This window comes from Sus scrofa, chromosome 10 (genome assembly GCF_000003025.6).
Source record: "Sus scrofa isolate TJ Tabasco breed Duroc chromosome 10, Sscrofa11.1, whole genome shotgun sequence".
NCBI classification, from domain to species: domain Eukaryota; kingdom Metazoa; phylum Chordata; class Mammalia; order Artiodactyla; family Suidae; genus Sus; species Sus scrofa.
This window is the reverse complement of record NC_010452.4, coordinates 44,989,243-45,017,049: the sequence shown is the minus strand read 5'-3', so window position 1 is coordinate 45,017,049 and position 27,807 is coordinate 44,989,243. Positions and strand designations below refer to the sequence as shown.

The 27,807-nt window shown below is 38.8% G+C and overlaps 1 protein-coding gene across 1 annotated transcript; it reads right to left on the bottom strand.

The window, feature by feature from the left end:
- LOC102158400 (ras-related protein Rab-18-like) lies at nt 63–27,423 on the bottom strand. Its single transcript, XM_021064288.1, has 3 exons — nt 27,212–27,423; nt 22,435–22,490; nt 63–343 (listed from the first exon to the last, which is right to left on the bottom strand). Exons 1-3 carry the CDS (start codon nt 27,394–27,396, stop codon nt 252–254), a joined length of 333 nt encoding a protein of 110 aa, XP_020919947.1. The 5' UTR covers nt 27,397–27,423; the 3' UTR covers nt 63–251.

Here is a 27,807-nt window from a genome sequence, read left to right as displayed (position 1 = left end):
TCATTTCCGCTGTGCCATGACAGGAACTCCCAGATGTTTTTTTAATACTCTGTTTTCAAATATTCTGAAGAGATTATATATTTTAAAAATATAAGTAAAACAAGTCTCTGCCTGATTACTGAATTATGACTATTTATTGTTTATCCTTTAATCAACATAAATCTGCCAAGTTATTTAATACAAATTGTTCATTCACTTCTAGAGCACCACACATACTAATTTCTGCTTTTCCCAAAGTACAAGTTTAATATTTATAGAAAATACATTTTAAAAATTCTTACCTGTATTGCAAGTTTAGCCTTATTTCCATCCACTGAAATTGTTTTCACCTTAAAGTCAACACCTTGAAAAAAGGAAAATTTTGTTAAGAAGTGCAGTAAAACATACTGTTAAAAGCAATTACCAGAGTTTCCTCCATGGCTTAGTGGTTAAGGAACCTGACTGGGATCCATGAGGATGTGGGTTCAATCCCTGGCCTTGGTCAATGGGTTGGGGATCTGGCGCTGCCATGAGCTGTGGTGCTATGGTTGTGGTGTAGGCTGGTGGCTGCAGCTCCAATTCAAGCCCTAGCCTGGGAAACCTCCATATGCTGTAGGTGCAGCCCTAGGAGCAAAAAAAAAAAAAAAAAAAAAAAAAAAATTACTAATGTTACCTGTAATCCCCATGGTAACCACTGTGAAAATAACTAAAATATATACAGAAGAGGAAGTTAGAGAGCATCGAAAGAGTACACTAGGAAAACACACACACAGAAGGTAGTATTGAAGGAACTGTGGTCCAAAAAAGCAATTACCAAGAAAACCAGGAAACGAACAAACAACAACGACAAAAACATTTTATCAAATGCCCAAATTCACACCTAGATTCTTAAGAGTTACGGGTATGAAGATAAAAGAAAAAGTGCACTCAAGTTTAGCAGCTTAGGATTCAGTCAGGAAAAATGAAGACCAAATGCTTGTAGAATTCAAACATTCACCTAACTGGACTTGATGAAAAAATAAAAATCGTATTGGAAAAAAGGAAATTCAGTGTACGGTGGTGACTGACTCTGCACATTAAAGCCAAGAGCTAGATTCACTGCACCAATATAGAGAAGACGATCTCTGGACAAGGTTCGGGGCCATTTTCCAGGGGCTCCCTTAGTTTTTTTTCTTTTTTTGGTGGTGCCTATGGCATGAGGAAATTCCTGGGCCAAGGATCCAACACGTACCACTGCAGTGACAACACCGGATCTTTTAACTGCTAGGCCGTCAGAGAACTCCTCCTAGCAATTTAAAAGAGCATTGTCCACAGCTAGCCAACACCCAAAGTCAGATTCTGACTGAGGGCAACTTGGAGGACTGATAAAATTATAAAAGGCTCACTCACTCCCCTTGTCTTTTCTTTTGCTTGTTTTTATACTAAAAAACAACATTCGTTTTATATAACCTGTCAATAAACACTTGAAAGTGCACAACTGCAAAAACAATTTACACACAAAAACATCTGTGCCCAACCCTCTAAGAATCTCCACAAGTCAAAGAGGAATGCTCAAAGTGCAGAGAAAATTTGCATGTACTGATTTATGTAAAGAGAAGACACGCTCCACCAGAACTCACAGAAGGTTCTAGTATAGCAGCCGCCCCCACCTCTTCCTTTCCAGGAAAAGTAGTTGACACATACCATCAGGCTTAACTGAACAGTAGCTGCCTGCATGTCCTAAAAGAGTATCAAAATTAATGTGCAATCTATCCCCCTGGCCAGAGGGAAAACATTAGCTCAAGAAGCTGGGAAAGTAACTTTCAAAAGATCTTATTAGCTTGTCACAATTAATTCAGAACAGCCACAACTAAAACGAACAGCACCCTCATATACTAAATGCTTCCTAGAACACCTGTCACCAATATGTAAATATATTAGTAATTATTGGATGATTTCTGGTGATCCATCACACACACAGATTAGGTAATAAAAATGAATTTCAAAATGTGCAGTATGTGGACTTTCTGTAAACCAAAGATTTAAAAAACAAATAGTTTGCTGCTTTGGGCTAAGGTAATAAAGGAGTTGATAAAGTCATGCCTAGAATGATGGGCAACCATGAGTTAAAGGACAGTGCTGATAATACAATCCAAGGAAAACCCAAGTGTACAATTTCATTGCAGTGTAACAAACAAAAAATCATGTATATTAAATAATCCTGTATTCACCAGGTCTAGATAAAGAAATATGCCACAACATCTATATAAAAAATATGAAATTATTTACATCTTACTTATATGGCTTTAAAAAACCCAAAACTTGAGAAGATGTGGCTGAGAGAAACAGCTGTGACTTGGTGCAGGAACTAAACAAAGGGCACTGGTTCAAACTAGATGTTTCCAGAATGTTTGTGTTCTCCTCCCCTCTCTCAATCTTGTCTTTCTCTCTTATAATTTTCTGTTTCTGCACATATATCTTAGCAGTCTAAGGGCTGCCTCTGCCATATGCATAATTTGTATGTCACTGTCTCCAGGTTACTCAAAAAAAGGTTAAGAATACTGGAATAAAAATGAGGACATGAGCAGCTCCAAACACCATAACAAAAACATAATCTTAAAAAAATGTTCTGTCCTGCTGTATAACACTGGCAACTATATCTAGTCACTTATGATGGAGCATGATAATGTGAGAAAAAAGAATGTATATGTGTATGTGTGACTGGGTCACCTTGCTGTACAGTAGAGAATTGACAGAACACTGTAAACCAGCTATAATGGAAAAAAAATCATCATAAAGAAAATGTTCTGAAGATGTATTCTCTAGCTGCAGTAAGATACACATCCCTGTTATTGTTGAAACTGCACTTTGTAGCATGGGGTAGCCTAGCAGATACAATGCCTCAATGGTTATTTGGCTTTGAACTGGAAACAAAGCCATAGGAAATGTGCGCAGAAAAATCATCAGAAAACCCTACACAAATGACAAGATTAATCATGGATATAGAATCAAGATCGACATTCCAGGAGTTTCTGCTGTGGCTCAGTGGAAATGAATCTGACTAGGAACCATGAGGTTGCAGGTTCCATCCCTGGCCTCGCTCAGTGGGTTAAGGATCCGGCGTCGCTGTGAGCTGTGGTGTAGGTCAGTGGCTACAGCTCCAATCAGACCCCTAACCTGGGAACCTCCATATGCCTCAGGTGTGGCCCTAAAAAGGACAAAAAACAAAACAACAACAAAAAAATTGACATTCCAGAATGCCATGCACCCCATCACTCCCACAATCACAGAAGCAATAGCAAGAGTCACCCACAAGGAACACAGCGGATGAGGAATTAACAATAAGGAAACAATGAACATTGCTGTTGATGCAACAATTACATTTCAAACAGTGTTTTCTAATATTGCAGAATACTGGTCAAAATATGTGAATGTGTGGTTATACACCATTAGGGGAATTTCACACTTTTTAGCCAAGTCTCAGAACTGGAGTAACATCAGCATCTTACTGGTTGACGAAGAAATGCCCTAAAGCACCAAAGAGCTCAGAGTCTACACACGAGATTCATGAGAGGAACCAAGGGAAGATGCATAGGAACTGAGGGGGTTTGTGTCCAGAAAAGGTGCCCTCTCAGGCTGCCTGTCTCTTGACCTTGATGCTTCCTGAGGGTGTTATCTGTAGCTTTCAGATCTAATATTCCAGACAGTGAAATATTAACATCATAGTTAAAAAGTGAAAAATCCATTATAAACTTGGGAATATTGTTTATAAAAATATTCTTATCATTTACATGTTGATGCCAGCTTTCCATAAGCTGCATGTGTTCTCATAACCAAAATGCTATTTAACATTTTTATCCACATCATCACTGTTTTCAAATCTGCCAGACGTTTTTCCAGTTTTTGCTTAGCATCTTTATCCCAGTATTCAAGAGCTTCAGTAACATGCCTTTGTTTTTAGTTTATTGACTATTCTTCATAGTGAAACCTTTTCTTAGGCACACCTGCCTATTTTATGAAGGTTAAGTTAGTTAAAACTAGGTAGTATAATCAATAAAGCCTTTGAAAAAAGCAGTAAGGAAGACATGAAAATTTACCAAACATAGTATCATCTGTGCCTGTGAATGGGAAACTAGAACATATCAATGGAATCACCTGCCTTATCAAAAGAAGAAAAAGCAATCAAGTGAAACTGACTTAGAACTAGCAAAGAAGACTCTTAAAAACGATCATAACCAGGACTACCATCGAGGCTCAGCAGTTAACGAACCCAACTAGCATCCATGAGGACACAGGTTCGATCCCTGGCCTCGCTCGGTGGGTTAAAGATCTGGCGTTGCCTTGAGCTGTGGTGCAGGCTGCAGACACAGCTCGGATCCTGCATTGCTGTGGCTGTGGTTTAAGCTGGCAGCTGGTAGCTTCGATTCAACCCCTAGCCTGGGAACTTCCATATGCCACAGGTGTGGAGTAAAAGGACAAAAAGACAAAAAAAGATCATAACCATATACCACATGTTAAAAAAGTTAAGTAGACATGAGCGAAACTTAACAAACTGTTATCAAACATCTAGAGATGAAAATAACGATGTATGAGATTTTTAAAAAAATACACATGATGGGATTAACAGCAGAATAGACAAAGCAGAAGAAAACACAAGTGAATACATAAGAAAAACCTGTAACTAACATCATTCTCATTGGTGAATAACTGAAAGCCTTTTCCCTTGAATCAGAACAAGACAAGGATGCCCACTCTCACCACGTCTACTCACGAGACTATTGGAATTTCTAGCCAGAGCAATCAGGAAAGAAAAGGAACTAAAAGGCATTCATATTACAAAGGAAGAAGTAAAATTATCTATGTTTACGGACATGTAGACAACATTTCTTATATGTAGAAAACCCTAACAATTCTATTCCAGACACATACAAAATACCATTAGAATACGTGAATTCAGCAAAGATGCAGGATATAAAATCAACATGTAAAAAATTAGTTCTTTCTCTACTCCAATAATGAACAACCCAAAAAGAAATTTAAAAAATCACTCCATTTACAACAGCATCAAAAAGAATAAAATATTTTTAAAATGAAGTAATAATAAAAAGTACTCGGGTATAAATTTAACCAAGATCCTTTAATATTTAAACACTGAAAACTATAAAATACTGTTGAAAGAAATTAGACATAAGTGGGACAATCAGCTGTGTATATGAGTTGGAAAGTTTAATATTGCTGAGATTACAATACTATCCAAAGCAATCTACAGATACAGCACGATCCAATAAAAATTCCATCAGCTTTTTTTGCAGAATGGAAAAGCTGACACTCAAATTCATACAGGACTACAAGAGGCACTAAACAGCAAAACAATACTGAAAGACAAAATAGCTGGAGGACTCATACTTCAAAACTAACTACAAAGCTACAATAATTAAAATAAATGCTACAGCATTAAGGACACATTTTAAAACCAACAGAATAAATAGAGAGCACAGAAATAAACCCTCACATATATAGCCAGTGACTTTCAAGGAAAAAGCCAAGACTGTCCAAAAGGGAGAGTACAAATCTTTTTAAGAAATGGTGCTCAGAAAACTAAACACTCACATATAAAAGAACAAAGCCAGACATACACAAAAATCATATACAAAAATTAGCACATAATATGGAGTTCGCATTGTGATGCAGAGGAAATTAATCTGACTAGTATCCATGAGGATTGCAAGTTCAGTGGGTTGTGGATCTGGCATTGACGTGAGCTGTGGTGTAGGTCACAGACATGGGTTGGATCCCACATTGCTGTGGCTGTGGTGTAGGCTGGCAGCTGTAGCTCTGATTCAACCCCTAGCCTGGGAACTTCCATATGCCATGGGTAGAGTCCAAAAAGCAAAAAAAAAAAAAAAGGAAAAAAAAATTTTCCTGACATGGGATTTGGCAATGATTTTTTTGGATATGACACCAAAAGAACAGCTAACAAAAGAAAAAAAAATAAAGTGGACTTTATCAAAATTAAAAACTAGGAGTTTTGTAGTGTCTTTGGTTAAGTCTTTAAGCCATTTTGAGTTTATTTTTGTGCGTGGTGTGAGGGTGTGTTCTGGTTCCACTGATTTACATGCAGCAGTCCAGTTTTCCCAGCACTACTGAAGAGACTGTCTTTTTCCCATTTTTCCATTTTATATTCTTTGTTGAAGATTAATTGACTATAGGTGTCTACTTCTGGGCTTTCTATTCTGTTCCATTGGTCCTTATGTCTGTTTTTGTACCAGTACCACACTGTCCTGATTACTCTAACTTTTTAATATTGTCTGAAATCTGGTAGTTATACCTCCTGCTTGCTTTCTGTCCTTCAGGATTGCTTTGGCAATTCTTGGTCTTTTATGGTTCCATATAAATGTTTGGATTATTTGTTCTAGTTTTGTGAAAAATCTCATGGGTAATTTGATAGGGATCACATTAAATCTGTAGATTGCTATGGTAAGTATGACAATTCTCATGATATTAATTCTTCCAATCCAGGACCATGAAATTTCTTTTAATCTTCTTTAATTTCCTTGATTACTGTTTTATAGTTCTCAGCATATAAGTCTTTCACCTCCTTGATCAGGTTTATTCCTAGATATTTAATTTTGAGGGGTATTATTTTTTAAAGTTTTTTTTTTTTTTTTTTTTTTGTCTTTTTGCCATTTTCTTGGGCTGCTCCCTCAGCATGTGGAGGTTCCCAGGCTAGGGGTCAAATCAGAGCTGTAGCCGCTGGCCTACATCCTAGGCCAGAGCCACAGCAACTCGGGATCCGAGCCGAGTCTGCAACCTACACCACAGCTCACCGCAACGCCAGACCCTCAACCCACCGAGCAAGGCCAGGGAACGACCCCGCAACCTCATGGTTCCTAGTCAGATTCGTTAACCACTGAGCCATGATGGGAACTCCTAAAAGTATTTTTTATTTGTCCATAAAACTCCTAGAAGAGAACACAGGAAAAACGTTCTCTGACATAAACCATATGAATGTTTTATTAGGTCTCTTAAGGCAAGAGAAATAAAAACAAAAATAAACAAATGAAATCTAATCAAAATTACGAGCTTTTGCACAGCAAAGGAAACCATTTTTTAAAAAATGAATAGACATTCTACAGAATGAGAGAAAATAGTTGCAAATGATGCAACCAACAAGGGCTTAATCTTCAAAACATACAAACAAATCATATAACTCAATAACAAAAAAACAAAAAACCCAATCAAAAATGGACAGAAGATCTAAATATACATTTCCCTAAAAAAGACATACAGATGGCCAATAGGCACTTAAAAAGATGCTGATATCACTAATTAGCAGACAAATGCAAATCAAAACAATGAAGTACCACCTCACATTGGTAAGAATGGCCATCATTAATAATTCTACAAATAACAAATGCTGGAGAGGGTGTGGAGGAAAGGGAACCCTCCTACATTGTTGATGGGAATGGAAATTGGTATAACCACTATGGAAAACAGTATGGAGGTACCTCAGAAAACTAAATATAGAACTACTGTATGATCCAGCAGTCTCACTCCTGAGCAAACATCCGGACAAAACTACAATTCAAAAAGATACATGCACCCCTATGTTCACAGCAGCACTAGTCATAATAGCTAAGACATGGAAATGATCCAAATGTCTATCGACAGAAGAATGGATTAAGATGTGGTACATATACACAATGGAATACTATTCAGTAGCCATAAAAAAGAACAAACTAATGCCATTTTCAGCAACATAGATGCAACTAGAGATTCTCATACTAAGTGAAGTAAGTCAGAAGGAGGAAGGCAAATGCTGTATGATATCAATTATATGTGGAATCTAAAACATGGCCCAAATGAACCTATCTACAGAACAGAAACAGACTCACAGATATGGATAATAGACTTGTGGTTACCAAGGGAGCGGGGCCCTGGGGCGGGGGTGGGATGGAGAATGGGATGGACTGGGAGTTTGGGGTTAGTAGATGCAAACTCTTACATTTAGAATAGATATGCAATGAGGTCCTACTGTACAGCACCAGGAACTATATCCAGTCTCTTGGAGTAGAACATGATGGAAGATAATATGAGAAAAAGAATACACACGCATTAGTCACAAAAGGCACATACATATGTATGACTGGGTCACTTTGCTTTACAGCAGAAATAGACAACATTGTAAATCAACCATACTTTAATAAAAATATTTTAATTAAAAACTTAGGTGCATCAAAGGACACCAGCAAGAGCGTGAAAAAAAAAAGCCTTGCAAAATGTGAGAAAATATATGCAAACCAGGTGCTAAGAAGGGATTAATACCCAGAATATATAAAGAATTCCTATAACTCAACAACACAAAACCTTATTCTTAAATGGGAAAACTATTTGACTAGACACTTCTCCAACAAGAATACACACAAATGGCCAATAAGCACATGAAAAGATACTCAACATCATTATCCATTAGGGAAATACAAATCACAACTAGAATGAAATAGTATTTCATACCCATTAAAAGAACTACTATTAAAGAAAAAAACAAGTGTTGACAAAACATAAAGAAATTAGAATACTAGTGCATTGCTGATAGGAATATAAAACGGTGTAGCCACAGTGAACAACAGTTTAGCATTTCCTCAAGCTAAAATACAATTACCACATAATCCTGCAAATCCACTCTTAGGCATATACTCGAAACAAATGATGACAGAAATTCCAACGGATTCTTATACAACAATGTTCACAGCAGTATTAGTCACAAAAGGCAAAAGGAAAAGTAACTGAAGTGTCCATGGACAGACAAATGGACAAACAAAATGTGGTATACATACAATGGTACATTTTCAGCCATAAAATGTAATGAAATTCCAATACATTCATTCAGCTATGACATGGAATAAAATTAGGATATATTCTACAACACGGATGAACCATAAACATGTTACGCTAACTGAAATAAGCCAATCACAAAAGGACAAGTACTGTTTGATTCTGCTAACATGGAGTATCTAGAATATGCAAATTTACAGGTAGAAGGTAGAAAGGGACTGAGTGGAAATGTGGAGTGGGGGGTTATTGTTTAACTGGTGGTACTCCTGTTTGAATCCTGAAATTTGATGCAAAGTTTCTTGAAATTAATAGTCGTGATGGGTGCGAAACAATGTGAACATACCTGGCGCCACTGAATCATATACTTAAATCTGGTTAAAACAGTTAATTTTATATTATATATATCTTAAAATAAAAAATAAATAGGAAACCAAAGAATCCCATATCTATGAAAGAAATTGAATCTGTGATTGAAAAAAACTCCAGGCCCAAAATGAATTCTACTAAACTTTTAAATAGTCAACAATTTCTCCCAGGAAACTGAAGAGGAATGAATACTTTCTCAGTCAATCTACGAGTTCTACAGTACCTGATACCAAAACCAGACAAAGGCAATATGATTAAAGAAAAGTAGAGACTAATGTCATTCATGAACACAGATGAAAATCCTAGACAAACTTTTATCATAAGTAATCCAACTATGCATAAAAGGATAACACATCACAACCAAGGAGGTTATCACAGAAATGAAACACTGATTTAACACTGAAAAAAAATAAAATCAATGTGGACTTTATTATATTAAACTAAAAAAGAAACATGATCATCTCAACAAACGCAGAAAATGCATTTAACAAAATCCAACGTGCATTCCTAATAAAAAACCTTGCAGCAATCTACAAATAGAAGGAAACTTCTGTAACTTGCAAAAGGGCATTTATGAAAACATATAGCTTCCTGCTGTATAGCACTGGGAACTTTGTCTAGTCACTTATAATGAAGCATGATAATGTGAGAAAAAAGAATGTATACTTGTATGTGTAACTGGGCTACCATGCTGTACAGTAGAAAAAAAAAAACAACAATGTATTGGGGAAACTAAAAAAAAAAAAAAAAAAAGAAAACATACAGCTAAATCATGTTTAATGGTAAAAGACTGAATGTTTTCCCCTTAATATCAGGAACAAAACAAGAATATCAGCTCTCATCACTTCTACTCAACATTGTACTAGAAGTCTTTAGCCAGGGCAAAAACCAAGAAATAAAAGGCACTCAGGAAGAATGCAGAAATCCAATGGGATCTATGAGATTAAAAAAGCTCACAGTACAAATAAGCAAGTTTAGCAAGGTTGGGGGACACAAAATAAACATCTTTTAAAAACCACTTGTATTTGCATATAACAGTAATGAACAGTTTTAAGAGAAACTTAAAAAAATTTTAATACCCTCTTAAATAAAAACCTATGAAATACTTAGGGCTGTATCTGACAAAATATGTGAAAGTATATACCACTCTGAGAGAAATTTTAGAAGAATTAAATGAATAGAGAGATAAAAGTTGTTCAGTGGTCATAAAACTCAATATCGTTGAGGTCAATTCTCCCAAAATTGATCTACACAGATTCAGTGCAATCTTTATCAAAACCCTAGTAGGCTTTTATTTTTAAATTAACAAACTCATTCTATAATTCACTGAGATATGTAGAAAAACTAGAACAGCCAAAAAAACCTTAAAAACTAAAAAATTGGTAAACTGTGGCGTTCCTGTCGTGGCTCAGTGGTTAATGAATCCGACTAGGAACCATGAGGTTTCAGGTTCGATCCCTGGCCTTGCTCAGTGGGTTAAGGATCCGGGGTTGCCATGAGCTGTGGTGTAGGTTGCAGACTCGGATCAGATCCCGCATTGCTATGGCTGTGGCAGCGGCTCAAGAAAAGACAAAACAAAAATTATTTTTTAAAAAATTGGTAAAATATATTTGACTTCCAGACTTTTTTTATAAAGCTCCTGAAATCAAGATAGTGAGGTACTGACCTAAAGACAAATAGCTAAATAGAGTAGAGCAGAACTCAGAAATAGATTCAGCATACATGGACAACTGATATTTTCATAAAGATGCAAAAGTTACTCACTGTAAAAAAAGGCAGTCTTGGGAGTTCCCGTAGTGGCTCAGTGGGTAATGAACCCAACTAGCATCCATGAGGACTCAGGTTCAATCCCCGGCCTCCCTCAGTGGGTTAAGGATCTGGCGTTGCAATGAGCTGTGGTGTAGGTGGCAGAAGCGGCTCAGATCTGGCATTGCTGTGGCTCTGGGGTAGGCCGGCGGCTACAGCTCCAATTTGACTCCCAGCCTCGGAACCTCCATATGCCGCAGATGCGCCCTAAAAAAAACAAAAAACAAAAAAATTCAAAATGAATCACAGACCTAATGTAAAATATAAAACTAAAACTCTAGAGGAAAACAGGAGAAAATCATTGCAACCATCTGTTGAGTAAAAACTATAATACTGAAATCGTCATCCATAAAAAATTGATAAGCTGGACTTCATTAATTAGAAATAAACTATTAAGAGAATGACAAGAGGAGCCACAGACTAAGAAAAAAAGACATTTGCAAGCACATTTCATCTAGTAAGGGACTTTTATGCAGAACATATAAAGAACCTAAAGCTGAACAACTAAAAAAGGAACAACGCTTGGACACTTCACACACACATACAAAATATACACATACAGATAGTAAACAAGAATTTTAAAAGATGCTAAACATCATGAGTCATTAGAGAATGTAAATTAAACTGCAATGAGATCACCAACATACACCTTTTAGGATGATTATAATTTAATAGCCTGACCATACTTAAGTATAATAGATGAGGCTGTGGAAGAGCAGGAATTTTCATATGCAACTAGTGGGAATGTAAAATGACACACCATATTATACAAACCAGACAAACTGTTTTCCAAAGTTAAACATGCATCTACCACGTGATCCAGCACTCCCATTACTAGTTATTACTCTAGAGAAATAAAAAACTCAGCCTGAGAAAAGGTTGCATACTCTACTGCATCTATGTGACATTCTCAAAAGACAAGCCATGGTAATAAAGACTGACCAGTGACTGCCAGGGATTAGAGACGGAAGAAGTGTGACTGGAAAGGGAGGGCAGTAGGGAAGCTCTTCGGGATGATGGAACTGTTTGGCAACTGACTGTGGTAGTGATTACATGACCATGGACATCTGTTATAATACACATGTGAAAATTTTAAAAACTCTACACCAAAAAATCCAATTTTACCACGTCATAACTTGTAAAAAAAAATACTATCGACTCATGTGCCAGGAACAAAACAGATCAAAAATATTTTCTGAAAGAATAAATTACCAGAGAACATAGTATTGCAAAATGTCTTCTTTTCTTTTCTTTTTCTTTTTCATTTTTAGGGCTGCATTCCTGGCACATGGAGGTTCCCAGGCTGGGGGTTGAATTGAAGCTGTAGCTGCCAGCCATAGCCTCAGCCACAACCATGCCAGATCTTCAACCCACTGAGTGAGGCTGGGGATCGAACCTGCATTCTCATGGAGCCTAGTTGGGTTTGCTAACCACTGAGCCACAATGGGAATGCCTCTGCTTCTTTTACTTTTTATTTTTTATTTTATTTTTTAATTTTTTTGTCTCTTTGCCATTTCTTGGGCCACTCCTGTGGCATATGGATGTTCCCAGGCTAGGGATCCAGTCGGAGCTGTAGCCACCGGCCTACACAACAGCCACAGCAACTCGGGGATCCGAGCTGCATCTGCAACCTACACCACAGCTCACAGCAACACCAGATCCCTAACCAACTGAGCAAGGCCAGGGATCGAACCTGCAACCTCATGGTTCCTAGTCGGATTTGTTAACCACTGAGCCACGACGGGAACTCCCTCTGCTTCTTTTAAATATAAGATTTGCTTCGCTGCCAGGTCCAAGATTGATTTTGTAAACCTGTCATGGGCTTTTAAAATTAGTTCTTCATTCAAAATATTTGTTGATTCCAAACAATATGGTATTGGCATAAAAACAGAAATATAGACAGATCAGTGGAACAAGATAGAAAGTTGAGATAAATCCACGCACCTATAGTCAATTAATCTGTGCAAAGGGAGGCAAGAATATACAACTGAGAAAAGACAGTCTCTTCAAGAAGTGGTGTTAGGAAAACTGGACAGCTACATGTAAAAGAATGAAATCAGAACACTCTCTAACACCATACACAAAACTAAATTCAAAATGCATTAAAGACCTAAATACTAGACTAGATACTATAAAACTCCTTGAGTTAAACATAGGCAGGACATGACATAAATCACAGCAATATTTTTCTGGATTCATCTCCTAGAGTAATGGAAACAAAAATAAACAAATGAACCTAATTAAGCTTTAAAGTTTTCTACATAGCAAAAGAAACCATAAACAAAACAAAAGACAACCTACAGAATAGGAGAAACATTTGCGAACAATGCAGCTGACAAGGGATTAATTTCCAAAACATACAACAGCTCATATAGTTCAATATCAAAAAAACACTCAATCAAAAAATGGGCGGAAGATCTAAATATATATTTCTTCAAAGAAGACATACACATAGGCAAAAGCCACATGAAAAGATGTTCCATATCACTAATTATTAGAAAAGCACAAAACTACAATAAGGTATCACCATATCAGAATGGCCATCATCAAAAAGTCTACAAGTAATAAATGCTGGAGAGGGTGCAGAGAAAAGGGACCCCTCTCGCACTACTGGTGGGAATGTAAGCTGTTCGAACTATGTAGAAAGTGGAGGAGTTCCCACTGTGGCGCAGCAGAAACAAATCCAACTAGGTAGGAACCATGAGGTTTCAGGTTCAATCCCTGGCCTTGCTCAGTAGGTTCAAGACCTGGTGTTGCTATGAGCTATGGTGTAGATCACAGATGCAGCTCGGATCCTGAACTGCTTGTAGCTATGGTGTCGGCTGGAAGCTGTAGCTCGGATTCGATCCCTAGCCTGGGAACCTCCATATGCCATAAATTCATCCCTAAAAAGAAAAAAACAAAAAACAAAAAATAAACTATGTAGAAAGCACTGAAAAACAGCCTATTGAAACCTATGAGATGCAATAAAACTTGCTCTTAAAGGGCATCTTTATTAAAGAATAAAGATTAAGGAGTTCCTGTCATGGCTCAGTGGAAATAAATCTGACTAGTATCCATGAGGACGCAGCTTCAATTCCTGTCCTTGCTCAGCAGGTTAAAGATCCAGTGTTGCCGTGAGGTGAGCTGTGGTGGAGGTCAGAGACACAGCTCAGACCGGGGTTGCTGTGGCTGTGGTGTAGGCCAGAGGCTACAGCTCTGATTTGACCACACCTGGGAAGCTCCACATGCCACGAATTCAAGTGTGGCCCTAAAAAGATCAAAAAAAAAAAAAAAAAAAAAAGAATAAAGATTAAGAAGAAAATAACTTTTTTTTTTTTTTTTTTTTTTTTTTTTTTTGCCATGCCCATAGCATATGGAAGTTCCCAGGCCAGGGACCAAACCATGCCACAGTAGTGACCCAAACTGCATGCTAGATCCTTAATCCACTGTGCCACAAGAGAACTCCAAGAAGATAACTTAGTACTCATCTTAAGAAATTAACAAAATAAACCAAAATAAAAGTAGGAAGGAGAAAGAGGGAAGAAATAAATCAACTCCTCAAATAATAAAACAGATATATTACTTAAGGAAAGGACAGACAACAAAAATGTACAAGTTTAGAAAGGAAAGAGGAACACAAAACAGGTAAGGCTCAATGATCTCAGTCAACCAATTAAAAGAATACTGTATTCCAATTAACTTAACAAATAAGTAGTGATTTTTTTTCCTGGTTACACAGCTAAGACTGTCCTAAGAAACTAGAAAACTTGAAGGATTGAAATAATAAAGAAAAGAGCAGGGTGAAACTAATTCAGAGGAAAAGTAACCTTTGCAGAACAGATAATTCCAACAGTATTTAAGCAAGCCAAGACAATTTAAAAGGTGGAAAGCCCCTTCATTTAATAAATCAGTATAATTACAATACCAAATTCCTATTTTTTAAAAAAACATAAAAAAGGAGAAACCATCTTATGTATAAAAATAGATATAAAAATTCTATTAAAAAGTCAGCAGAATCCAGAAGTATGCCAGACAGTATGAGTGAAGACTTATCTAGGAAGGCAAGGACATTTCAGTATAAAAAGGTCTATCAGCCATTTGCCAACGCTGAAAAGGCTTATGAAAAAAAAATCACAATCTTTCCTAATAAAGCCTCTAAGTAAAATAGAAAAAAGAAACAATTTACATATGATGATTATTTATCATTATTCTAAATAAAGAAATGTAGAGCCATTTTTATTGCTCTATTCCACTTAAAATGTTTAACAGAATGAAATTACATACAATAGTTCCCAAATATTTTTAAATGTTTATGTAATGGCATTGAACAAAATGTATGAACTACCTTCCATTTTAATTAAATTATCTTTTTGTTAAGGAAGCCCAAACTATAAGGTAACTTGTGGATGAAAGAGATTTGATATCTGTCCTCTGAAGCCAAACACAGCCATGGGTATTTTTAAAAACTTACCAAAGGAGTGGTAAGGCTCAATGATCTCAGTCAACCAATAACCAAAATTTGTCTAACTTTAGTTGAAATGTATCAACCCTCAAAAAACACCTTTATGGAAAGTCTATTCAGCAAGCATTGCTGGGAAACCTGGACAGCTGCATGCAAAGCAATGAAACTAGAACACACCCTCACACCAGGCACAAAAATAAACTCCAAATGGCTGAAAGACTTAAATATACGACAGGACACCATCAAACTCCTAGAAGAGAACATAGGCAAAACACTCTCTGACATCAACATCATGAACATTTTCTCAGGTCAGTCTCCCAAAGCAATAGAAATTAGAGCAAAAATAAACCCATGGGACCTCATCAAACTGAAAAGCTTTTGCACAGCAAAGGAAACCCAAAAGAAAACAAAAAGACAACTTACAGAATGGGAGAAAATAGTTTCAAATGATGCAACTGACAAGGGCTTAATCTCTAGAATATATAAGCAACTTATACAACCCAACAGCAAAAAAACCAATCAATCAATGGAAAAATGGGCAAAAGACCTGAATAGACATTTCTCCAAAGAAGATATACAGATGGCCAACAAACACATGAGAAAATGCTCAACATCGCTGATTATAAGAGAAATGCAAATCAAAACTACCATGAGATACCACCTCACACCAGTCAGAATGGCCATCATTAATAAATCCACAAATAACAAGTGCTGGAGGGGCTGTGGAGAAAAGGGAACCCTCCTGCACTGCTGGTGGGAATGTAAACTGGTACAGCCACTATGGAGAACAGTTTGGAGATACCTTAGAAATCTATACATAGAACTTCCATATGACCCTGCAATCCCACTCTTGGGCATCTATCCGGACAAAGCTCTACTTAAAAGAGACACATGCACCCACATGTTCATTGCAGCACTATTCACAACAGCCAGGACATGGAAACAACCCAAATGTCCATCGACGGATGATTGGATTAGGAAGATGTGGTATATATACACAAGGGAATACTACTCAGCCATAAAAAAGGATGACATAATGCCATTTGCAGCAACATGGATGGAACTAGAAAATCTCATCCTGAGTGAAATGAGCCAGAAAGACAAAGACAAATATCATATGATATCACTTATAACTGGAATCTAATATCCAGCACAAATGAACATCTCCTCAGAAAAGAAAAACATGGACTTGGAGAAGAGACTTGTGGTTGCCTGATGGGAGGGGGAGGGAGCGGGAGGGATCGGGAGCTTGGACTTATCAGACACAACCTAGAATAGATTTACAAGGAGATCCTGCTGAATAGCATTGAGAACTATGTCTAGATACTCATGTCGCAACAGAAGAAAGGGTGGGGGAAAAAAACTGTAACTGCAATGTATACATCTAAGGATAACCTGACCCCCTTGCTGTACAGTGGGAAAATTAAAAAAAAAAAAAAAAACAAAAAAAAACACCTTTATGGAGTTCCTGTCATGGCGCAGTGGTTAACGAATCCAACTAGGAACCATGAGGATGCGGGTTCAATCCCTGGCCTTGCTCTGTGGGTTAAGGATCTGGCGTTGCCATGAGCTGTGGTGTAGGTCGCAGATGTGGCTCGGATCCTGCGTTGCTCTGGCTCTGGCGTAGGCCAGCGGCTACAGCTCCGATTCGACCCCTAGCCTGGGAACCTCTATGTGCCGTGAGAGCAGCCCAAGAAATGGCAAAAAGACAAAAAACAAAAACAAAACAAAACCTTCACATATTTTAACCATTGTGTCTTACAGATTAAGAAATACATGTGAGCCTGTCTGTAAATTAGAGAACAAGTTTTAAATTTTCTAATTTTTTTATTTGAAAAGTTTTAGTTAAAGCACTCTTTTTTTTATTCAAAGTTTACCTAAAGAGGGTAAATTTAAAAAAACAAAAACCATGAAGTAAATTTAGCCTATTTAATCAGACTATATAAAGTTAGTATAACTACTTTCTATAAGGATCTAATGATCATGCTTAAATTTCAACCAATTTTATCTATGGAGCTGATTAAGTACCTCAGGTAAAGACCTGATTGAGTACCATCCTATGGCCTGGCTGTAGCAAAAAGAGAAACCTAATGCCTCCCCCCAACATTCCCATGTAACCAACAAAAATCTGGTCAAAATATTCTTACAATTTTGTGTGTGCTTATATGTTTATGTCAGAAATGCTACCTTGGATGATATCATTAAATATTGGTTGTATTTCACTATGGTTCTTCTTCTGAGACTCAAAAAGACATATGTCATTCCTTTTCTGATTTCCCTATCACTTTCTTGCTCTAAACTCTTTATTGTGTTTTCCAGTCTTTACCATTCCTTGTGATCCTTCCAATTTCCCCTTCATTTCAGTGATGGTTTCATTTTCTCATTTATTCTTCTTTCCACTCAGCTTACACTGCGTCTTCTCATGTAGTCATACTGTCTCTTCCCCAACCTCTTACATCACTGTTTAGTGCTCTCAGTGCTAAATATTTCCACTAAGGGTCTTAAATTCATGGCAAAATGTAGAGTCCTATTTTCATGTTCTTTACACCATTTTTTTTTTCTGATGAGTATTCTTCGCTTGTTCTCTCTTCTTCTGTTTCTTTCTTCCTTTTCAATTCTTGAATGGTGGTAATGGCCTTGAGCTAGATTCTCTTTGCCTAGGTCAACTGCTGAAATTGCAGAGCTATTCCTAGATAGGAGTATCTGCAGGAGGTTCATGCAGAAAGCTACCAGTTCTGCACCAGCAAAATTTTGTCTTGATTCAGGGTTTTACATGAGAAGAATCATTCAGTTTTTCACTTCTCAACAGCCAAAGGATAGGCAGCCTTAAGGTTTTTAAAAGGCAAAGGTGTCTTCTCCACTGACACAGAGACAGACAAATGCAAAAATGTTTGTCTGTGTTAACTCCTTGCTTGGCTTTACTTCCCCAACTTGTTATGATCAAACCAGATGCAGGGAACTCCTGCCATTAGCTTAGGAAACCTGCTTTGCTTTTAAAAACGGGCCAGGGGAGCGGCGGGGGGGGGGGGGTGTTCCCGTCGTGGCACAGCGGAAATGAATCCGACTAGGAACCGTGAGGTTGCGGGTTCAATCCCTGGCCTCACTCAGTGGGCTAAGGATCCCGAGTTACCATGAGCTGTGGTGTAGGTCACAGATGAGGCTCAGATCTGGTGTTGCTGTGGCTCTGGCATAAGCCAGCAGCTGTAGCTCCGACTGGACCCCTAGCTTGGGGACCTAGTATGCCTCGAGGGCGGCCCTAAAAAGACAAAAAAAGGGGGGGGGGCCTCTCAGTTTCACAAAGCATCTCTTGCTGGCTCCAAGCTCTGCAGCTGTGGCATCCTCTCCACTTCTTCCCATGGGAGGCCTGCTTGGTCTCCACTGCTTCTGGCAGCCATTCTACCTATTCTGAGGCTTGGGGTTTTAGCTGCCTTCTCAGTTAGTGGATTATGGGGTTTGTAATTTAGTTTTTCCCTCTGTTATTAGCCAACTGTCAGAAAGCAAAAGAAGAAAATGCCAACTTTATATAGTACCATCTTCAAATTCAAAATCCAACAATTATCTTAAAAGAACATTTTAGGGAGTTACCATTGTGGCTCAGCTGTAAAGAATCTGACTATTATCCATGAGGAGCAGATTTGATCCCTGGGCTTGCTCAGTGTGTTAAGGAGCCAGCGTTGCCTCAAGCTGTGGTGTAGGTCATAGACGCAGCTTGGATCTGGCATGGTTTTGGATATGGCTGTGGCTGTGGTATAGGCCTGTAGCTGTAGCTCCTGTTCAACCCCTAGCCTGGGAACTTCCATATGCTGCAGATGCAGCCTGAAAAAGACAAAAAATAAATATTTTATATAAGACAAAAACTTCAGTGTCTCACTATATTACTGAAAGATAAAGGTGTGTTTCCTTACCTACTCTGTGAGGTAAAATGCTAATTTCCCACACAAAACACTGATTTTCATAAGGCCATTATGAATTGAGCTAATAATTTTTCTTTTAAAAACTCATGTGTATATTGGTTATAACCTAGGGCAGAAAATTATCTGATGCCAAAATGTAAAAGATACTTTTCAAGACCCAGGACCCACTGGGGGAACAAACTATGTATATTCTCATCAGTATGCTGCAATCTTAGTATTTGTTTTTAAGCCAAAGCCTTTTCAGGAATAAAGACAACAAAAGATCTGACATTCTGCAAGTCCTCAACTACATTTGGGTTTCAAATGAAGACAGTTTATATTATATATAAGGCCATTCCCTTAGTAAAATTTTAATGCTGGTCAAGCTTATTTTTCTGTCAGTTACTGTTCTTCTACTCCTTGCTTATCCAATACCAGGTATGTCCTGAGCAAAATCAAGTTTTATTATTTTTTTAAAGAAGCAAATATATAGATTTATGACTAAATCAAAATAGACTTCTGGGAGTTCCTGTCGTGGCTCAGTGGTTAACAAATCCGATTGGGAACCATGAGGTTTCGGGTTTGATTCCTGGCCTTGTTCAGTGGGTTAAGGATCCAGTGTTGCCTGTGAGCTGTGGCGTAGGTCACAGATGTGGCTTGGATCCCATGTTGCTGTGGCTGTGTCATAGGCTGGCGGCTACAGCTCCAATTGGACCCCTAGCCTGGGAACCTCCATGTGCCGCAGATGCGGCCCTAGAAAAGACAAAAAAGACCAAAAAATAAATAAAAATTAAAATTAAAAAAAAGATTTTTGAATTACTAGTGTTTTAAATGAGTCCCTTAAATGATTTTTGAATTACTACTGTTTTAAATGATTCCACCATGGCTCAACGGAAATGCATCTGACTAGGATCCATGAGGACGCAGGTTTGATCCCTGGCCTAACTCAGTGGGTTAAGGATCCAGCATTGCCATGAGCTGTGGTGTAGGCTACAGCTGCGGCTCGGATCTGGTGTTGCTGCGGCTGTGGCGTAGGCCAGAGGCTACAGCTCTGATTCGACACCTAGCTAGGGAACTCTATATGCCACGGGTGCAGCCCTAAAAAGACAAAAAAAAAAAAAAAATTCCCTTTTATGCACATTAGAGTAAATTTGTAGATGTTAATGTCATACAAAAGTTAACACCCAATCTAGTTTATTAAACAATTACAGGCACCATGAGTTCATAGTAATAGAAAGTAACAGAGAAGAGCTCTTTCTTACAGAATTCCAAATAAGAAATGGAAATGGAAGGATGGAATGTGAAACATCATCACAAACACAGCTAGAATGACAGGATGACACTTAGCAGTGGAGGGAGAAGCTTGGTGTATGTCACCTTAGAAGCCAAAGTCCCACTGGTACCAATACTCACCCTGCTCTGAGAAGCACTTCTGAGGAATCCCTGCCCAAAAGGCATAATCTGAATCTAACTATGAGGACACACTGGACAAATGCAAAATAATGGACCTGTTTATGCTCTTCAAAAACGTCAAGGCCAGTAAATAAGCAAATTTCCAAACAAACAATCAAACATGTCAAGGCCATGAAAGACAAAGAAAGTGTGAAGAACTCTTCAGATGAAAAGAGACTAAAGAAGAAGGACAAGTTCATTCAATATGTGATCCTGGGCCAGAATCAGTAAGACATCAGTGGGACAACTGATGAAATCTGTCTGTATACAGAAGAACTGCATCCACGTTCATTTAGGAAATACACATTAAAGAACTCAGAGGTTAAAGACATCGAAGATATCATCAGCAATTTTCTCTCAAGCAATATGAAAAAAGCAAGAATACTATGTATATGTACATAGGGAGAGAATGATAAAGCATATGTCACAAATATTAACATTTAAGGGATTTAAGTAAGATACACAGGGATTCTTTGAACTATTTTTACAATTTTTCTTAGTATGAAATTATTTAACAATAAAAAGGGGAAAAAAAGTCAAGCCAGTTAATAGAAACACTTTATTTTTCCTAATAATAATAATACCAGAATCAGCTGTACTACATTCCACTCATCAGACCATGTAATTTTAGAGGTGGAAGAAAAATGTATTCTCTCACCCAAATTCCTAACTTACAGATGAAGACAATGGAGTTAGAGACTTGCTCAAGATGACAATGTTCAAGGCAGAGCCAAGACTATCATCCTGCTCTGACTCAGCTCCTTCTACTACTGCAAGCTGTCTCATGTATCTGTATATTGTCATCTGCTCTCTAAACATGGGATATCCAAATATTTAGCTCTATCTTCTCATATATTCTAATAAGCTGGCATGCCAAAGCACTTTCAGGCAATTTAAACTATGTTTTTAAATGGCATTTAGGTATTACCGCTTCTAACAATCTTTAATAACTAATATCAATAAACATGTTGAGTTCAGAATACATGCCAGATCCTTCACTGATCCTACAAAGGCAAAGTCAATACACTCCACTGTCGGTGATACTGCTGGTCCAAGATAGAGACCAAGTCTGTATTATTGATCATTATAACTCACCTCTTAGGACAGTTCCTGTCACATAATAAACATTCAAATAACTGTATGCTGCTAAATAAAATACAATCCATAGCACAATGTGTATGCAGAGTTAACAAAGTACTATGAGACAACAGAAAAGGAAGCTATTTTTGCTTGCGTAGCTTTATAATGGCTTCAGATTTTTTTTTTTTGTCTTTTCAAGGGCTGCACCTGCAGCATATGGAGGTTCCCAGGCTACGGGTCTAATCAAGGCGGTAGCTGCTGGCCTACACCACAGGCCACAGCAACTCGTCGTCCAAGCCAAGTCTGTGACCTACACCACAGCTAACAGCAACACCAGATCCTTAGCCTACTGAGCAAGGCCAGGGATGGAACCCACAACCTCATGGTTCCTAGTCAGATTCGTTAACCACTGACTCACAAGGGGAACTCCAGACTTCAGAAATTTAATGACACCAAAGTTAAGACTTGAAAGACAAATAAGATTTCAACAGACATGGAAGCAATGGGGTGGTGAGAGGATGGGTAGGGGGAGTTAGACAAAACAGCTCAAAGGCAAAAAAATACTTGGCATTTCTACTGAATTTTTAAACACAGGCTCACCTATTGTTGTTGCAAGTTCCGGATCAAAAGTATCATCTGTGAACCTCAAGAGCAGGCTAAAAGAGATGTTAAAAAGACAGATTAGGAATTTGGTTTTTCTTTCCAATCATTTGGTAAATGTTCATAATTGTTATATTTTTATCACAAGTTAGATAACAGATAAGAATAGCTGATGTAATTTGCTCCCAGAAATACTGCCCCAGTGCAGGTATATACAGAGGAATTTAATTTTGGGAAAGGCAATTAAAGCATCCCAAATGCAAAGTAGTTTAGAAAATGTACTTCCCATGCTCCCTGCTCAATTTCCCAAGGGTGAAAAGAATTGTGTGGGTTTATTAAAACTGTATTGGTATGTCCTCCTGAAAAAATGGCATTAAGAAACATGCCATGCTTTGACTGACATGGACAAAAGGGAAAAACAAGTCTCTTGGAATGCAACAAATTAATTTTTTTTTAATTCTGATGCATAATCCACTGTGAATTCAAGTCAAAACAGAAAAGCGTGTTGCATCCCCGTAGTGGCTCAGTGGTTTACAAACCCTACTAACATCCATGAGGATTCAGGTTCGATCAGCCTTGCTCAGTGGGTTAAAGATTGGGCATTGCCATGAGCTGTGGTGTAGGTTTCAGATGTGGCTTGGATCCCACATTGCTGTGGCTGTGATGTAGGCTGGCAGCTACAGCTCCAACTCGACTCCTAGCCTGGGAACTTCCATATGCCACAGATGTGACCCTAAAAAGACAACAAAAAAATAAAAGAAAAAAGAAAAGTGTGAAGTCCAGCATCTTCAAACAAGTAGTATGACTGTTACCTAAGTGGAAAGAAGAGACTCGGTAAAGAGTGAAGGCAGAAAGGTGACCAGATGGCCAGAGTAGGCATCCTCTGGCAAATGCCAGGTAGGGTTATGAAATCAAGCAGTAACAGGGAGCTATAAGCTTTCAAAGAAAGGAAGGGCAGGAACTGCTCTGCATTTTGAAAAGTTAATGCTAGCAAAGAAATGCAAGAAAATGAAGAGAACAGCTGCAATGATTACAGTTAAGAGATAATGAAGGACTAAGCCTAGGAAACAGTGAAGAAATTAGAAAGGAAGGCATGAAATGGAAGGAAAAGAGACCATAAGAGTATTCCAAGATTTTGTTTCCCAGGATTATTTCAATATAAGGCAAAAGAATCAGTTATTAAAAGCTCTTCAGAAAGAAAATCTAAGCTTTTAGTAAAGCCCTGGGTTTGTAAAACTAATCAATTTTCCTTCTCATTACCTCCTAAGTAGGACGAGACTGTTCTATTGACCTGTCTGCCTTAATAAAAATCAAAGCAACAGTTATCACACATCCTAATTTCAGGAAAGAAATAAAAAAAGACTTCCTCAGATTGTAATTATTGCTGCTAAAGTTTTGGGTTTGTTTGGTTTTTTTGTTTTGGTTGTTGTTTGTTTGTTTGTTTGTTTTTTGTCCACAAGGTATACTGCAAAACATAATGATGTCTTGGTAGCTTTCAAACCCACTGTCACTAATTCTATTTGAAGCATTAACTCTCCCTTTCCTGGTTTTGCTTTTTGTTTACCATAAAACTGGCACTACAAAAGCAAAGTAAAACAGAAGAATCAAATTACAGATTTTCCTACTTAACACTGAACCCTCTTGAGTATAATTTTACTTACCTCCAACATGAAATTAGGTGACAGCACTAATAAACATCTTAAAGGCTACTCATAATGAAATAAGAGTTTTAACTAAGGAACAGCTGCCCCCTCTGCTAAAAAAGCAGCTGAAAGCCTTTTGAGCTATGCTCCCTTCATACCATCCTTCTTGTAATAATGTAGCAACTATGTACCCTATGTCCAAGCCAGCAGTCCTGCTGATGGTGTTCCTAGCATTGCTTATCAGTTCTGCTTCCATAACCTTGCTTGCTCAGTTTCTTAGGGAGGATCACTGCCTGCTCCCAGAAGGGGGGAGATCCCAGGATGCTTACATGGGAAAAACAAGACCCTGTAATGTATAAAGGTTGCTGAGAACAAAGACCTGGTGCTCAGACTCTGGAGGTGACTCCTCTAAGCCCGCACCGGTGCTGAATAAACCTTGCTTTTCCACATCTCCGAGTGCCATTTGTCTCCTTCTGCTGCCATGGTTTTTGCAGTTTCCGCAACGATAAAAAGATTTTTCTTCTCTCCCCAACATTAAACTTTAATAAAAGTGAAGATTTCACTAAAAATTTCAGTTATGATTTCAGAATAGAAAAGGCATGTGTCTATACTTGGTCATCAGAGAAAATATTATTACAAAAATGTGGCAGTAATAATAATACCATAATACTAATGTAAATAACAATGGTACTATCACTTACTGAAGTCAACAACATGCCAGACAGAGCAATAGATAGAGGCAGTAACTACCACCGTTTTACTTGGGGGAGACCAGATTTATAACTCATCAATGTCATTAAGACGAGTCCTCATTTCTTAATTTACAAATGAAACTGTCCAAAAAGGATGGGGATATAAGGGGCACGGGGGGGGGGTGGGCAGCAATTTAGGTAACAGAGGTCTCTATAATCCTTTTGAGTTTCTGAAACACCCTGCTACTTCTTTTCTCAGCTAGCCACAGAATCAAAGACTCTTACCTGTTTAACACTAGATAGGGGCTGAGAGATTTCTACTTCAACCTCACTTTTAAAATGAAGAAATGAAGGCGTACAGCATTCGGTGTTACACACAAGGTCACACAAGTAGCAGCACAAAGTTTCATGATTCTGATCTCCTGGCTGTTCTCACACATGCTCATTACTTGAAAAATAACCCACTAACTTGAATTAGTTCAGACATTCTTTGCTGTGCAATGATTTTTCAACAACACAAAAGATACCTCACTTTCACTAACTCTAGATCAATAAAGAAATAAAAACAATAGGTTAGATCAATCCTGTAAGATTATATCCATAACAAATGTTTTCGTTTTTGCATTAACTCACCTTAAAAAACAAAGACTTCTCAAGTCATTTATTCTCAACTTATCCAGAAAGGTAAGTGTTTAACGTTGTTTTTCCACAGCTTATCACATTTACTAATAATATATATCTAGCTAGAAAAATAAGCCAAATTTCTCCCTAAATGCAACCCTTTTATTGAAAGAGGTGATGGTGTTGAAATTTTGCAGTGAGCAGTTCATAATAATAATTCACCCCTAAGTTTTTAGGAAAAGTTTGGAGATTAGATCCAATTAAGTTTGTTTGAGGGGCAGTAACGATGAAAACCAATGAATCCACTTAACAGATTTTACTCTAGAGGGAGACCATGAATTATGTAAACACTGTACCTCCAGTTAAACTTCGACTAGATCACCCATTCACGCATCCAATACACCTAGAAAAGGTGCCAACCAACCATATTTTGGGTTGAACCACATGAAATGACATTCAACCATTCTCAACTTCACAATCAGCAATTTCACATGACTTAACCTAAGTGAGGGTCACACTTCAAGAAGAAAAAAGATCACGAGGCCATGGAATTCCTATTAAGACAATGTTTATATATTACCTAACTTTTTAACCCTCAAATACAATAAACCAAGATCATGAGCATTATTTTATTGAGCTCTTTAATACACACACAGATATACACAAATCATACTATTTTGTTAGCCCATGGTGTTTCATTAATTCATTCCTTGTTATGTACAAATCCCTCCCTCCAATACTGTGTACATTAAATGAGGGAAACCATGAACATGTATTGTCAGCCTTTAAAAGTACGTAAAGTTTCAGAACATATTACAGAAAAAGATTTCAAATCCTCAAATATCTAAGAAAATAAGACTTAAGTGATTTGAAAAATACATTTATCAGGAGGTATAGCTAAAATATGACATTGCTTGGAAATTTTATACAGATAAATAAAATCTATATAAACCTCCTGGAATTTGGCTATTATTTACAAATCAAAGCCGCCTAGAATACACCTTACTCCTAATCAGATGGCAAAGATTTTAACTTCACCTGGAGAACTATTTTAAGACCTGGATGAAATCACAACCCCTCTTGCAACACCCACCAGGCTCCACCTCTCCCAGGGCCTCTTATACTCAACTCTAATTAGAGTCAATATTATTTTCCCTAAGAAAGAGTCGAAAAAGAAAAGACACTACTCATGCGTTGTTCTACCTCTATATGACGTGGCAGAATGAGAAGTAACAAAGACATTCGATTTTCACCAGTGGCCCACAGCTTACACCCTAGCATCTTAGCCTAAGTGAATTATTCAAGTAGGCGGAAGACCGATGAGTTCTTTCACAGATGATTCATTAAAACAAAAACAAAAACCATCCTGCACCGGAAAAGCCCAGGAGTGTGACCTAGGGAGTCGCGAAACTTCCTGTGGAAAAGACTACGTATTCGGAGAAAGCCCGACAGAAACCCCACCGTGGTTTAGTGACAACTCTCCACTCGCGGGGTGACAGGCAGCCTGAGCCCGGACGGGCCCAGCGAGGCCTCTGACTTTGCCGGACGCGGACCCACACCCGCCGGCCGAGTGGCGCCGTCGGAACTGCTTTCCTCTGGGTGCACAGGAGGGGAAGCGACCCAGAAGCCAGCCTGGCGGAGGCCGCGGACCTGGCGGGCGCGAGGGTGCGGGGAGCAGGGCCCCAGGCGCGAGGCCGGGCCGCTCAGCCCGACCAACGGCCGGCCGCCGCCGTTTACCGTTCCCGTCGCGGCCCAGCAGCCAGCGGCGACCCAAGCAGAAAGAGCCCCGCCGCCCTCGCCACGGCCGCAGACCCGCCTCACCTGGGCTTGCCCGCGCCACTCTCGCCGATGGTGAGGATCTTCAGCGTAGTCAGCACGTCCTCGTCCATCCTGGCCGTCCATCCTGGCCGTCCATCCTGGCCGTCCATCCTGGCCGTCCATCCTGGCCGTCCATCCTGGCCGTCCATCCTGGCCGTCCATCCTGGCCGTCCATCCTGGCCGTCCATCCTGGCCCTGCTCGGCTCCCGGCCCGCCGGGCCCCCCGCGTCGGCCTCTTTCAACTCTGGGCGGAGCGCATGCGCAGCGCCCAGCCCCGCCCCGCGGCTGCCACCTTCCTTTCACACCTAGAGTTCATATTGTAGGAGCCTCCGACGCCCCGGTTACGCCTGGATGTAGCCCTCCGTCTGCGCCGAAACCTAGAGTCCCAGGCGTCTCTCCGACGGTAAGCCCTCCCTTGCATCAAGTGCAGAAGGAGAGAGCTGGGCGCGACTTCACCTACCTCGCAGGCTCTTCCTCCTCTCCAGTCCTAGCTTGACCCTCATCCTGTGGTGCCGGTACTTGGAAAAAGACTGAGTTAGGTTAGGGGAGCATAGTGTTTTATTTCAGCAGCTGCTCCCAACAGCTGCATTGCAGTGTGA

Bases quoted from the DNA above. Each gene is read 5' to 3' on its own strand.
- LOC102158400 (XM_021064288.1), bottom strand. From the start codon at position 27,396: ATGGACGGCCAGGATGGACGGCCAGGATGGACGGCCAGGATGGACGGC. The intron at 22,491-27,211 runs GTGAGGCGGGTC...CATCTCTTTTAG, and splicing joins AGTGGCGCGGGCAAGCCCAG to CCTGCTCTTGAGGTTCACAG. The intron at 344-22,434 runs GTGAGCCTGTGT...CCTTTTTTCAAG, and splicing joins GGAACTTGCAACAACAATAG to GTGTTGACTTTAAGGTGAAA.